The 16,218-nt window shown below is 33.5% G+C and overlaps 1 protein-coding gene across 9 annotated transcripts in view; it reads right to left on the bottom strand.

Moving 5' to 3' along the window:
* Positions 1-16,218, bottom strand: part of LOC143233873 (5'-AMP-activated protein kinase subunit gamma-1-like) — a 171,207-nt gene that overhangs the window by 142,226 nt on the left and 12,763 nt on the right. For 6 of the 9 annotated variants that reach the window (XR_013018369.1, XM_076470710.1, XM_076470709.1 and 3 more), the window contains exon 2: positions 4,241-4,416. Coding sequence is in view for 5 of the 9 variants with exons in the window: in XM_076470710.1 (XP_076326825.1) it covers positions 4,241-4,381 (141 nt within the window). In the remaining 4 variants the exon portion in view is untranslated. Of the gene's footprint in view, positions 1-440; positions 1,006-4,240; positions 4,417-16,218 lie in introns of those variants that run through there. The other 3 variants (XM_076470717.1, XM_076470713.1, XM_076470714.1) reach the window with 2 other exon arrangements.

The following is a 16,218-nucleotide window of genomic DNA, read 5'->3' on the forward strand; positions in this document are numbered from 1 at the left end:
TACGTTGATTAAACAACATTATAATTAAGATACGAACATCTTTAAATGTATATATATATATAGGCTTTGTATGAACACACCAGGATACTTAGCTTAGTAACAAAAACAGCAGCAGCAACAACAAAAACATTTCACATTCATTTTGTAATACAAATAATGTTTTAACATTAATTTTAATCTGTAATGTCATATAACGACCATTCAAAAAGGTCAGTGATGGCCTATTCAATGTAACCCATACGAAATATTTAACTTTAGACTTATGTAACAACCAAATATTTCGTATGGGTTACACTGAATAGGTCATCACTGATCTTTTTGAATGGTCATTACATGACATTACAGATCTGAACATATAATTTATTACACCGTGCAGTTGAAAGAGAGCTAGTTACAGTAGTATTTATACAAAGATTGTAACAAATTTACTGAACTGATACCTTAGTGTCAAAGAACCACAAACTTGAGAAGTAGAACGACCCGAACTAAAACACTTTTGATAAAACTTACATATCCTTCGCTTTTATTGCGAAACCAAATGCCGCCAGCGACTGTAGAGTTTTCTGTGGTCACCAGTTGATTTCACAGATTCAAGTTACAAAAGTATGGGACAAAACACTTGCTGTTACGAATTTCTTGCCCAAGAATCAATTGACGCTCGAGTTGTAAAACTCTTGTACGTAAGCCATGTTTATAAATGAGCCTCTTCAGTCAAAAAATACTTCATTCCTAGCCCGTGCACCAGACGAAACGTTTATGTGGTAAATAGACAGATCATTTCTTACGTGTTATGTACGTTTTCTTTCTTGTGCGGCTAATGCGAGTCGCTATTTTTTCGCTATTAACTAAACCCTAATATCAGACACGTACATACAAGACATGGAGGCTTGATGCTACCCGAAAAGCACCCCCTACAGGAGAAGGCAGATAATGTTATTTTATCGGGTATCAAAGACGCCAAGCGGTCGAAGTTGTTTTGGGGGTACACTATACAGTCACGTGATCAATAACACCCGTACCAACGCCGCCAGAAAGCTTGTAGCTTGTGAACACACCCACTGTTGTTTTACTTCCAGACATCTGGAAATTTCTCTCCGAGTTACCGTTTCTAATAGCTTTCTTAACATCTGTATCATATTGAAGCATGCGAATTAAAAGGAAAAGGAACATTAGTATACTAGAGACACGAGCTTCGAGTGATTTTGGTTTTATTTTTATTTTTTCACGTTGCATCGATGAACTTAAACATTCCTCTCAGTTTGCCGGTGAGTGACAAATACACCATTTTAATGCGATACCTCACGTTTTTACAGAAAACAAATTTGCTGTCGATATGAACGATTAAATAAAACTCGCCTTTACAGGACTTATTTAATAAACTACTAACAGATAGTTTAAACTTGCCTAGTGCCCACACAACCCTACATAAGTAATACATAACGTACGCTTCCAAAGATTCATTTGGCTGCAAGTCAAATACGAGTTTCTTCGTGTACGTTTAACGTTTTGAACATATGATAAAGTTGTGGCTGACAACACAGTTTACAATAGCTATCGACATACCTTTATTATGAATTAAAACAAAAAACAAATCGTAAGAGTATTTACATTCGAAAAAGTATATCCATTATAAACTTGAGCTATTATTATTAGTAATACAAGGATCGAGATGGAACGGTTGTTTACTGTTAATACTGCACTTAGTGCAGAAGACTTTTGGTGCCCAGTGAATCTATAATACTCAAACCACTGGAACTAAACTTGCAGCTCTAATCGTGGTATATTAAATTTATTATTAAAAAAAAAAAAAATCACAAAACTCATTGATGACAAGTACAAATTACTTGTTTTGTCTTTTTACTATTAGCAATTTATACATTAGGCTTTTTCTATGCTATGAGATCTGCTGAGCACAACAATTTTCAGAAAGAAACTGCTGATATATTTATGAATTAAAGCAACAAGTTGCAATAAGATTATAAGTCTGGTAAACATCCCCTCAAGTGTTTTTGCGCTATCCTATCAGCAATTAAAAATATCAGCGTACAACATTGATTGTAATTTTTCTGCTTTTTCGTAATAAAAAGTAATTTAATTAAGTATGAATTATGTTATTATTTCAAAAAAGGTAAAATTTGAAACATGATTAGTTTAGTAAATTAAAATCATCAGATGTAATCATAACGATCGAATAATAACATTGGAACTTCCCCTCAAAATTCATCCACCACTGCACCAATAGAAACTTAATGACTAGTGCTTATTTTTAAAGCTTTATTGTGATCTATGCAGATATTGTGCAGAACTCCTGAAAAATACAATAATGCGCCATTTAATTATATTTTGCTACTGTTAGAGCTACAGGAGTCGTATTCGTTTTGCCAAGAAAAAAACAAATATCAGTAATTTAAGGAATTAAATATATATTTTTGGTTGAGATGTACTCCTTATCTGGATCACTATGTGCGAAGTTTGTGTTGTTATGGTAAAGAAATGAAATTTGGTTAACTTTACGCATCATATATCGTAAGCCACGTTTGTATTAAAAAAAACAAGTTCCAGCAAATATCCACACGCATAAATCCAATGAACAAATATTACTTTGTCAAAATTAGAAGTCTTGAGCCTTAATCCTGTGCTGTTTTGAGGAGTTAATTTCCCTTTTTATTACTTAATCACTTAAGCAATCTGTCAGTTATTATGACGTGATGTGTATTTGATTCAATCTTACGTAATTACAGCATTTAACAGTGACGTTTTATTTATTAAGAAGGCTTACATATTTTTAGCCCTTAACCGAAAACGATTTTGCGCGATATTTTTGAGTTTAAATTTTAAATTGTCTTTACCCTTGCTGAAATAGAGGAGTAACGTAGCATAACCTCAAATACAAATTTCTAGTTAACAGAACGTGTTCTGCAATACTTGACTATAGATTTTTTCTTCAATATATGATCATGTGATGATTACATACATATATATATACACACACACACACACACACACAAATGCTCAATATGATAAACAATAGTTTAGGATTATGAAATGTCTTTATCTAGTTAAAGGTGCAAAACAATCTAGTATGAAAATATTTATGCAATGTTTAATTTCAAAAGATCCCAGTTATATATCTCAGATAAAACAATAACAAGAAAACTAAATACAGGTGCTATCCTTCTTTGAAAAAAAAAGTAATAAATAATTGGATTTAATCCAAAACTCAGCGCCATCTTTTGACAATGATTAATATTTCTGGAAAATTATTCTCGGAAAAGTTACTTGAAGTCTGATACAATTGTCAGGAAGTTGTCTTTTGTTTTAATTTAAAAAACCAATAAGTTGTTTCACAAGATTAAGCAACATCACATTATTTCAGCTTCAGTGTTGACGAAATCAAGTAAATCACTATTCATGAGGTTTTCTGTTGGTGGTGTTATAGTTAAACATTTATGCATTCAGACACATTTTAAAAACAAGATAACTAATTCCTTTAATATTTTCTCTAATAACCTCTAACAGAACCAACTCTTTCAAGTGGAACTAAATTAATATTATACACAAAATACATAATTTGGAAATGTACATATTTTACTTTGACGTAAACCCGGTGGGAAATTAACGTTTGGCGTATCCCTCCACTGCTTCATATCTGTCCCATTTCTTACGATTTTCTATTAGTATGCACGCATCAATACTAAGTAGAAGATTCAATAACTAACAATTACTAAAGTACTATTGGCAAGTTAAAGATTCATTAAAAACACTACCCTATGAAAAAACCTGGCAACCGTATGCTTCTTAGGATAATTTAGGTAAGGTTTTTAAATTGCATCCAAATATGTAATATACAAATAAACTGTTGTTTAAAAATCTAACTTCACGCGTTTTTGATTTAACTAGTTATTTTGTTTAATCTGGCAGTATCCGCTAATTTTTTGCAACTATTTTTAGTAGCAATATCCAATAAAACTGAACAAATGGCATCCTTCGATTATTTTTTATTGTTATTTACCTTCAGATAAAAAGACTACAAATACACTTTTAAGCACCTGTTTAAAGTCAGACTAATATAACGAAGGAGTTAAATCGTATGCAATAATTGATTTTACAAACTCCTATTAAAGTTGAAAGGGTTAACTTCTTCCATCTTAGGGTGTTTTACAAACAAGTTAGTTGAATTATGTTGCACAGAATATATTGCCAAAAGATGGCGATAAGGTCGACAAACGTCATTCCTTACCACAAAGTTCTTTATCGAAGAACTCGAGTCCGTTTCTCCTTGTGATGACGTATTTTCTGACTTTTCATCCTCCTCCCTCAAGTTCAGAAGCGTCTCCTCCGATTCCTCCGCTATTTGGGGAAACTTTTTCAATTCCTTCATCACTGCTTCAACTATATAACGAATAACGTACACCCCTACAAAACAAGAAATCAACATTTTTAGAACCAGGGATTATTGATAAGAATACGAGTGCATTGTCTCCGAATATTTATTTGCGTGACTTTATTCTTCAGGCAAATTGAGCTTTATGTGAGTAAAATTATTACAACTGAGATTCAATCTTTGATTATTCAGTATATTAAGTGATAAGTGTTCCTTTGACAGCGATTTTTAATGAGAATTTTAGCCGAAGGTATATGTTTCGCTTTAATGTATCTGACACCAACATTAAGTAAAATGTTTGAAGATACAAAAAGATTCATCGACAGCTCCTACACTAACCTAATAGAGATTCTATGATTAAACGCAGGTGTCCCAAAGTGATTCAATGTTCGATACAATGAACGTGCCTAGGTCTTTATACATCTAAACCAACTTCGGCAAAAAGACAAAAAAACAAACTAATTTCTGACGGGTGCCGATTATACATATGCTGGATAAAATATTTAGTGACAAGCTAAACCTATGAAGATAGATATATTCGTCTTCCCATTACACATTACTCTAGCTAGTTTGTAAATAATGTAATTTTCCTGAAAAGTTTCTTCAAGTAACAATATTAAATAAAATTACAAATAAAAATATAGCAATAAAAAGGAATGTTTTAAATAATTATTAAAGTTATCATCATAACAGACGTGTTTATCACAAATGCAGTTAATATGAACTTCCGACCAGATAAACATTGTGGCTGACTAAAAAATCAACCTGGCAGTTCGTATACTTCAAGTACACTATTACGTTTCTACTTATAAAGATGAATAAAATGCATTATTTCATCAGTTGGATCCGTCCAACTTCGAGTTCAACCTCAACGTGGTAGACACACATCACGAGGCTTAGATGGTCAAGTTAACTTATGTAATTTGAAGTAGTACCGCATTTAAAGTCAGAATTTAAAATAATTTACTTAGAGAAATATTGTTCAATTTCTTAACAAAACTAAACGTCTAGAGTAAGGTAGTATTTTCAGCTAGTTTAATCAACACAATTTACATGTCGGCTTTAAGTAAAAAGAAACTTATTACTGACTACTCAAGTAGTAGGCGTTATAACTGGTATATAGGAACCGACTGCAAGTAAATCTATAAAACCCTAACGTTTAAAAAATAATTGATGATAGTACTAGAATCGAGTCAAACAAACGTACTTTTGTAACTAAAAATACCCACTTTTAGCAAACCAATATTTTGTGAAACATTTTCTTCCTTAGTCTGGGCATCTTTACTTGCACGCATCAGTACACGTACACGACGATCGTGCAAAGGTCACAAGCGTCAAGCTACAAGTTTTTTTTTTTTTTGTTTTGTTTTTTCCCACTGACCTTGGGCCCGCACATGGTTTTCTACTGACAATTTCTGAAGCCGGTAACGCCGAACTTGAAAGCGTATGCATTTATACGAGGGTCTTTACATATTCTACTAAACAAGTTGCAGAATTAACTACGGAACGGTAAAACAGCTCCTGGAGATTGGAAGGAAATATCTTCTTTGTATTTTATTTATTTTACATTATGCGGAACTTCTCTCCGTACAACTAATAGCCAATATTATCAGCTTACTTAGATGTTTTTCTCTTTGGAAAGTGGCCAATATATATATATATATATATATATCGTTCGCGCTGTGTAAGAGAACCTAAAGTATTTCTCTTGCATGCATATGGTAATTACTGGATAATTATTATCAGGTGCTATCCAGTTGTGAAGGCCCGGCATGGTCACATGGTTAAGACACTCGACTCGTAATCCGAGAGTTGCGGGTTCGAATCCCATTCACAAACATGCTTGCCCTTTCAGCGGTTGGAGCGGTCAATCCCACTATTCGTTAGTAAAATAGGAGCCCAAGAGTTGGCGGTGGGTGGTGATGACTAATTGCCTTTCCCCAATCTTACACTGATAAATTAGGGCCGGCTAGCGCAAATAGCCCTCGTGTAGCTTTGCGCGAAATTCAAATAAAATCAAACTAGTTGTGAACCAAGACCAAGCAACTAAACCATATAACTGAAAAGCTTTGCAAATCTTACACGCACTCCAATCACTCTGGTCTGTATCTTTGAGTTGTAAACGAATGATATAGGCACCATTTCATTCTTATTGCATGATTAGGGAGTGTTTGTGCATGATGATTAACCGAAACTTCCTTTCTACAACACCGTTTTAGTGAGAAAATTTCGAATCTACACACTACGTTAGAATATTTACAATTACGGTAGCGTAAATAACGTTTTACTTTTAAGATTGGACAAAACGTAAAGATTAGGGAAATCAACTAAATAAATGATGACATGAAATTTTGTATAGTAAACAGAGGTTCATTTGAGTTGTTATTAAATTAAACCTAACCTTTATAGGGCAAGTTCCAGCACACCTTCCTTTCTCCTTGATTTATTGAGACATACCAAGAGAAATAACTATGCCTTACAACCACTGCAAACCATTAAAAAGCAGTCCTGTTTCAAACCAAAACTTATCTCCAACAGTAAAGTTCTTGGTTGCAAATTAGTAAAGTTTAAGCAAGCATGTTTCCACTTCCGTGATGAAGACTATTACCTACTGACGACACAAAGACAAAGTTGTTGGAACATTTATGGGGGAAAGGGTTCTAATGCTTTCTTTGTTTTGTGAAAGATAGCGTGGTTTTTCTGTAAGAGACAAGCCCATTTTCAAAATTAACGAAGTTGAGCAGCACTAACAAATTAAAGGTTTAAAGTACGTTATGAACTTTTAAACAACATTCAAAAATAACTTAACACATATCACAAAACAGCCCAATAGTTTAACTCATCCAATATCTACTGCTGCTACAAATGAAATGATAGTTTTGGTATTTAATATACTTAATATATGAACTGAAAGTGGACATAGAATAGTTAATAGATTATTTTACTTATTACAAAGTATTTTCCGAAAGAAGCGCTGTATTTTAATACGAATGTTTATCAACACGATGTATTAGGTTGCGAAAGCTGATGGACGTTCTATACAGAGATACAGAGGCATTTCATATACAAGTATTAAGCATTTCTGTTATAGCGTTCTCTTTATGGTAAGAACAAGTTTATTCTTTTCATTACTTAACAGAAAGCGTCTCAAACAACTGGGGTTTACCGAATGTAAACCAGTTTTCGAAACCTACAGCATTCACAAGTCACATTTCTTTTGCCGTCAAACTATGAAGGAAAAAATATTACGAAAACACTTTCCTTCGAGAAAAGTTCCCTTAAATAAATTCAAAACAATTTAGTTGAAGATTTAAAGTAAAAATGTATAATACCCGAATTTTGTTACGAGTTACAAACACCGGAAATAAAACGAAGCAAACATTAGTACCGAGTTTGACAGCCAGAAAATTAGCATTACATGTGTGTGTGTGTGTGTGTGTGTGTGTGTGTGTGTGTGTGTGTGTGTGTGTGTGTGTAAAATATATATTTACAATAATGACTATCACAGAGACCCCCGCCCCCCGCCATCAAGTCTAAGCTATGGGATGGAGAAAACGTCTCCATTACCCCAACTATTCCTGAATCTAAAAAGTAATTTTTATTAAGAACTGTCGTGTCACACAAGTCAAAAGTTATAGCACAGATTACTCACCTTTATGTGACGTTTATATTCGTACTACTTGTAAATATAACAAAGCTAAGATACCGATAATGTTTCATCCGTAAAATTGACGCTTTTTGTTGAAGTTTATACACGTTAAACTACCTTTGATGAAAATAATAAAACATTCGTAGTTTCTCTCTAGACAAAGAGTTCCACGATTAAAAAATAGTGAGAAATAAACTTGCAGAGTTAGTAGTTCCTAAGAACTCTCATTGTTCAAAAAATAAACATTAAATCGTTTCTCTAGCTCAGGACATCATTTCAAACTGTTACGTCACACAGTGTCACATCAACCTTTGTAAGGTTTGACATTGGAGCTTACAACTTTTAACAGGTGTTAACACCTATGAGGCTAGTTGCTATTTTCTTCCGACATAACTTCACAAATATATCTTATTTGTTTGTAATTAAGCACAAAGCTAAACAATAGGCTATCTGTGCTCTAGCCGCCACAGGTATCGAAACTCGGTTTCTAACGTTGCAAGTCTGCAGACATACAGCTGTGCAGCTAGCGGTCAGCACAAATTGTTATTCAGCATTACGTCTTATTATACGTTCATACAACTGTACAGACTGAGAAATACAAAATATTACAGTTGTTGTAGCAAGCTTTTTTGGCTGCATTTTGTTTACTGCAGATCTCTTTGATGTAGCACCAAATGGTTTTGTTCGTAAAAATACTACGTGAAAGTTATACGCTTTATAGCACCGTCAAAGTGTGGATTTTGTTGTTGTTAGATCTTTATGTCGGAGTGCTTGATGAATCTATTTCGACGTCCGTTTAACCTTTACCTTTAAACAATATTTAAATCTTTATTACCTTAGAATTAATGTCTAATACTAAGTAAATTTGTTATAAACTTACCTCTTTACGTTGTTTTTGATCTTTTCCTTCCACAAGTCATATGTTTTACAAACTTTTCCAGCCTGTAATTATGTTTGAACTAACTGTGCGCTTAATTCCAGTTTCAACCTCCGTATCGTTTTGTTTTAGGCACAAATTAACCTCTGACACACGATTAAATATTATGTAAACGTCGAGTATTTTAATGTGATAGATCCCCCAGATTAAAATATTATAATGAATTGCCATGATCTTGATCTATGGCATTCAAGAGTACACTTTTTTTTTCATTACTAAAACTAAGCACACTTTGTAAAATATACATGGAACTGAGTGAAGGTCATTATTATATACTATATCTAGATAGAGAATGTATAATAATAAACTGGAGCTATTCCAAGCCTACCCACGCTCTAAATGCAAGTTAACTGTTCATGAAGTTTGCTTTTGTTTTTTAAACTTGGCCAATACATGGGAACAGCACAAATTTAAGTGCGGCCTTTTCCAGGAAACAGTAATGCACAACAAAAGACTAGAAACTTGATAAGCTTATTAACAGTACATGCATTGTTGTGAAGTGTTTATAAGATAATGAATACAAATGATGTACGAAGAACAAACATGTGGTTTGTTATGTACAACATTCAAGGCGACTTTTACCTTTTATTTTAAACTTTTTTTCTATAGATAAAAATGTAAGAAAATAAACTAATGACAAATTTCTACTGTGTTTAAAATATCCTAAGTGAGAAAACCGATAACATTTCTGATACTGGTTTGTTTGTTTGTTTGTTTTATTATGTTTGCTGCAGCTTTTGAATAGCGTGACAATATTCATAGATTTCTATTTGATAAATATATACATTTTACATAAAAATTATTCAATTAACAATTCTTGTTTACGAACAATGACGATAAACAAAACAGGTAAACTGTTACAGTAAAAATATCTTTTGACCCGAAAGGAAAATAACAAGAATACATGTGAAATTTATACGAAGCTATTTATAATGAACGTCTAACCAAAGTTACCTACACACATCAAAACTACAATATAATGCAGCAATTAATATAACTATTAAAATGATACCACTCAAACTAAGAGTAAGCAATGTGATAAAAACTTATTAGAATGCACAGATTGATCACTTGGAGACCCTTCCTACTAGCGATATTTCCAACTCTAATTATAACAGTACCTTACGAAGTTTGGAGAGTTTAAAATATTTTTCCTCCAGAATTCACATACTAGGATTACAATGAAGAAACAAAAAATATTAAATATGTATTGCGAAACTTTCGCCTATTCACTAAAGTTACAGAAGATACTCGAGTGCAAAATCAACAATATCTATTATACGAAAGTAGTAGCATATCAAAGTGTTGTTACCAGTTACAATTTATAGAACCTCACCTAAAGTTCATAAATCGACGAGCCGAGAGAAGTATATTTTGCTGGTTTGTTACAGTTGGTACACTGTAAACCTCGAAAGTTATAATCGTGATTTACACCTATTAATCGGGAAACTACAGATATTAGACCAGGAATGTTTAGAAATTCTGAGCATTACAAAGCATTCAACTTCAGTGATTTCACATCGGGCATCACATTTTTTTTATGAAAACAACTTCAGCGGCGAAAAGACAGCTTGTAAATGGCGCGAAGCCAGCGAAGAATACAGAGCTCTAGCTAGCTCTCTGTTAAGTGAATTGTATTTACGTTAACTTGGAAATAATTCGCTCATCGTGAACATCTATAACAAAAGAAGTTCCAGATCAGAAAGAAGACTTAATATTAAGTTTGTAAACCCTTTGTATGTAAATCACTATTTGTATTAACTATTTATAAGAACCATTATTATAAATTTTATTTGTATACTAAAATATATTTGTACTAAGAAAAAACTATCAATCTTGTTGGCAAATATTGTAAATTTGATGCATCTCTACATCTAATTAATTTCTAAATCCAATTTTCAATTTGGCTCAGGTTTAGACTATTTGAAACAGCAACATATAACTAATAAATTGTAGGCTCATCCGAGAAAAATTATAATACGTAACACGGTTCATGTGGTATGCAGAAATACATTGCGTTTTTTACCTTCCTTATTATTCTTATGTCTGTACGATTCACAAAACACGTTGGTTAAGAAAGTCATTATGTTCCTCTTCCTCCAGTTACTCAACATATAATCCGCCTTATCATGGGAAAGGTTTCGGCTAAGTTAAACATAGGAATATACAGCTTATTTGTTTGGAATTAAGCACAAAACTACCCAGTGGTATAGCTGTGCTCTACCCACCACGAGTATCGAAACCCGGTTTCTAGCGGTGCGAGTCGGCGAACGTACCGCTGTGCCACTGGGGAGAGGGGGTAAGTGTTTAGACTTTTTTCATGGACTGTCACGTGAGGTCTAGAAGCTTCTAGCTGCCTTACAAATAATGGGAGGAATGATGAACAGTTCCGTGGGTAGTGCACACCGCCCTGGAAAAATATGGTGTTAGTTTTATATATAGCCTACAGTTTAGGCATCTTTAATATGAGAGAACATTCATCATTCTAAACACTAACACTAAATTTAAATACCGTATTTCACATTTGTGACTAATCTATCATGAGCTCAGTCAAATTTGGAGATTTAGAACTACTGTAGTGTATCTTGGTCGAATATTCTGTTGTTTTGTGACATATGTTACTCATTATTGGAAAAAGTCGGTTCATCCGAGAATACTACACTAATGCACGTTACAAGCCATGTATGTAATTTTATGTAAAGAACGTTAGTTAAGGAATGTGGTTATATTTCCTTCGTTCAAGCTACGTAGTGTTGTACATAATTCTCTTTAGTGTCAATTTATTTATCATAGGAAAAACTGCAGAATAGTAAATTATACTACGAAAAGGACCGTTTGTTTCTAATAGCAGATTACACTACTCTTAAAAATGTATCCTACCTTAATTTGCTATTAAAATAACCAACAATGACCTAAGTACCACAAGCACACGGAGAGAGATGTTATACAATTTTGTAAAAAAAACGTTCCAGATCAAGATCACAAATTTTAAAGTCAGTATAAGTTCAATGTATTCGACGTGTGTATTTTTTGTTATTGTTTCGTGTACAGCTCACTTTGTTTTTACACCATGCATGTTGTTTTGATTCAGATTCTGCGATATATTCCTGACATTCCTCAAGTTAGTGTTTCAACCCTCAACTTTTAGGTTACAAGTGTACCTAACAATCCGACACGTACAACTACGTATAAAATTCGTAGGTTCGAGAAGTGTTACAATGAAAACAAAATCCACAAGAATTAGTACTATGTAGCCTTTATTGTTACAAAAACACTATTAACATGACCATTATAGGGCTTTAGCCTTAGGTTACCTTAACTTTTATGCACACTAGTGTACCATCAACATCGACGACACTTTTGTAGGAATGATTTAGTCTCTCTCAAAGATGTTACTTCCATAGTTCACTGTACTTTTCAGTGTAATATAATAAAGTTCAGTCAAACATTCTAAATGTTTAGACGCACAGCTACGTGAACCAGCATGCGCGCGCACACACACACACACACACACACATCATATTTTCATTTTAAGGGCAAGGCTGCATAATGGCCTATCTAGGCTATTTCGTCCATTTCGTTTTTCGGATTATACTTCTCAGTATTCATTATAAAAAACTTCGAGCTTAGAAGTACGTGTTAATCTCAATAAGAGAAATGCCGGCTTTTCTTTAAGCAAATAAAGTCCGGAAATCTCTTCTTAAACATTCAGAAAATCCATCTGTATGGATGTTATTTCAGTAAATTTGAGCAGATTAGTTTTTCGCGTTTCTACTTTATTTTTAAAAAGTTAGCGTGTAATGGTTATAAGATAAATACTACACTTTCATGACGGACTATTCGTATTTTAATGGCTACAAAACGTGTACAAATAGGCTATACGCAAAAATAAAAAAATTAATGAAGTACATAAACATTTCAAATGTTCTTACACAATCTCGGAAACGAAAAAAAAGAATCAACTCATTGCTGATAGGAGTAAAAACAGTGTTTCACTTGTAATAACCTTATTCACTGCACGGTTAATAATTCTACGCAACTTTTCACGCAGTTGATGTACGACGGTGTAATACAAAGCTGGGATTGCGTAATCCTACATATGCATCAGAAGATAGCTTTTAATTTAGAAGTGATATAGCCATATCATTTCACGTATGACACTCTTTAGGTCAATGGTAACATTTATCCAGGTCAGTTGATATTACATATCCATGACGTTTCAGACTAGCTACCCATTAAGAACAGAAACATTGAGTGCATGAGCGTTTCAGGTTTCCTATGACGGTAAATTAATCTTCAAGTGGGTCATATGCTTGCTGAAGTGAGTGCAGCCAACACTCAAGTACTGTTATTATAAAACTGATCCCTCAATACTAAAGGCTTTAAAATACACTATTGTTATACATTATGCTTATTACTGTACAACAGTATTTCCCAAACTTAAGCATCTATGTACCACTTTTGAAATTTCAGCGAGGAAGAGGGGGTTAAAACGGCGATGTCCGGCTGACAGTCACGTAATAATACAAAGAGAAAAGTACATAAAAGCTTACGAATTTTATTAATGTTGTCCATTAAATGTAACTGTAAAGTAATAATCGCTGCATTCAAATCTGCATGTACATCTCTGGACAAAGATGTTATCAAACAGTAGGACGGGGATATCTAGTTCAACGTTTGTGAGCTGAAGACGAAGATGTGGCTCTCGCATGTCGGGCTCAGGAGCAAAACCTTTTAAAAGATGGTGTTCATGTTTATTTTCTTTCCCTGCCGGATACCACATTTTGAGAAACACTGCTGTAAACGGAATCCTGTACAAAAAAGCGATTGAGTTTAAATAAATAAAATCGCTACGAAGGTAGAGTTTCAGATATCGTTTGTAGTTCTGTTCGCTACGTTATTGAAAAACAAGTTTTTCACCTACAGAAGCATCAGGTTACAAAACTCGACTTCGTTTTCCTGCAAATTTTTAGTTGGTAAGTGCAAAGTCATATTCTGTAATCTGCGGTATCTACAGCGTGGAATCTAACCCCGAATTTTTTCGTTGTGTCCTTAATCTTATCGCTGACCCACCGAGAAACGACAGTAGGATTGTTGACCAAACTTAACGTACAGTGAAAATTTTGCATCTTCTATATTAGGACCAATTTATGTGTGTAAAACAAACAAATATAAAGTACAAGTTGTACTATCAACTCACCAACGTTAACTTTTATTTCAGAAATCCTAAGTAAATCACAGATCATTACGTATACCACAATGCCCATAAAAGTACAGCGTCCTACTATTCCTAGCAATAGTGTGGTAAACGCACTTATGGTTACTAGAACAGACATGCCACATGATAAATGAGTAGAAATCAAATTTATAGCTGATGAAGGCTATGCCATGCACACAATGAGACGAAGCTATGTTCGAGTAAGAATAAGGTATACATGAAATTATTACCGCTAATAATAAAAGTAGTCAAGGTAGAAATTCGAAATTCTTCAAAAGTAATATTACGTTAAGGCACACTCTTTATGTAATATATAATGGTGAAGCAGATATATTGCCAATGACCTAGCTGTAAGTACAGGTGTAAATGTTACATCAAGAAAAGCAAGACAAATACTAACGTGAAGTGGTCTCAGAGATTACTGTTAAAAAAAAAACACTCCTTAGGAAACGTAGGTGCAAAACGGGCAGATTTTAAACAACAGGATGAGCAAACCTGAAGAAGGTCTTTATAGATAAATGTGTTGGCAACAATAAACGACAGATTGTTCAATGGCAAGTATGAAAACGGCATTATAGTCAAAGCACATCTCTCGTGAGGTATTCTGAAAACCGGAATACGTGTGAGCTACATTTCAATTAATGGTGTTAGAGAACTATACAAAACTGATGGGGCCCTGACTGCTAACTGGCACAAGGTGATTCTTTATCAATATCATTTGCTCAGGAATAAGAGCTTGTGTATGAATTCATTTTTCCAGCAAAACAATAGTTCTATGCATGAAGCAACTGTAATGAAATGATAGTAGTAAATAAAAAAAATCTAAACTTACAAATGTCAAATTGCAAAAAAAAACATCTTTGGGGAACCGTGGGAAGTAATATAACATTTGGAACAATTTTCACCATAATGCATTGATAAACCTTTGAGAGCATAAAAACACTGTACTGTTCAGTTTAAAGTAAACAAAGGACTAGTACATTATTAAACTTGTTAGCTTTTCTTTTATACTTTCTGGGATACATTTTTGCAAATGATAAGATGATTATTTCGTTGCATTTAGTTACTTTAGTGTATGTGCAATATATTCTAGAAATGTTATTTTAGCAGCAAGCAATTAAATGGTGAATTGGTTCGGCATGCGATAAAACACTTACATATATGATGTAATATGTATTATCTAGCAGAGATATAGTTTTTAAATAATTGTATTATCAAAATCTTACCAGATCCGAGATACATTGATTAATTGAAGTTTTTTAAAGCCTAAAACTACGAAGTATCTCCGATAGCTTTTCATAATAAAAGAGGCAAGTAATTACAAAGTATGGATGTCCTGACTAGACCTCCTTAATTAGTTTTTTCGACCACGTAATAATACAGGGTGTTCGGAAAGTCGCTGTGCAGGTTTGAAAGCAGCGATAACAGTATTCATTCAGTCTATTTCAAGTCAGCAACTGATAGCGGTGTTTAGAAACAAAATAAGAAGGATCCAGGCCTGTATTGATGTCAACTGGGGTCACTTTCAACATTGTTTATAATTGTCATTCATACTTACCTCCTGTATTCTATATTGAAACATGTCTGTCAATAAATATATAAGTGCACAGTGACTTTCCGAACACCCTGTACTATTTCTATATGTTGTTTAAGTGCACAGTTACTTTCCGAACACCCTGTACTATTTCTATATGTTGTTCTTTTCTTAAACACTTTCAAAACTCTAACTAGACAATTTTTTCAATGTAGAGAACTGCTATACGCGATGCTAAACATTTGAACACAATTATGATCATTTATGTAGGAATAAGGTATATTCGATCAAAATAACTGAAGGATATATTTCTGCAAAATCGTCCTGTGACTCAGAGGAAAGCAAGAGTTTATGATACTAAAAATATGGTTTCGATACTAGTGGTGGGCACAGCATGTATAGCCCATTATGAAACTTTGTAGTTAACATTTTTTAAGATAGTAATGCCAGATTAGACTATCCCTGGGGAATCTACTTCCGAATCCTAGCGTTGCTA

This window comes from Tachypleus tridentatus, chromosome 12 (genome assembly GCF_004210375.1).
Source record: "Tachypleus tridentatus isolate NWPU-2018 chromosome 12, ASM421037v1, whole genome shotgun sequence".
NCBI lineage: Eukaryota > Metazoa > Arthropoda > Merostomata > Xiphosura > Limulidae > Tachypleus > Tachypleus tridentatus.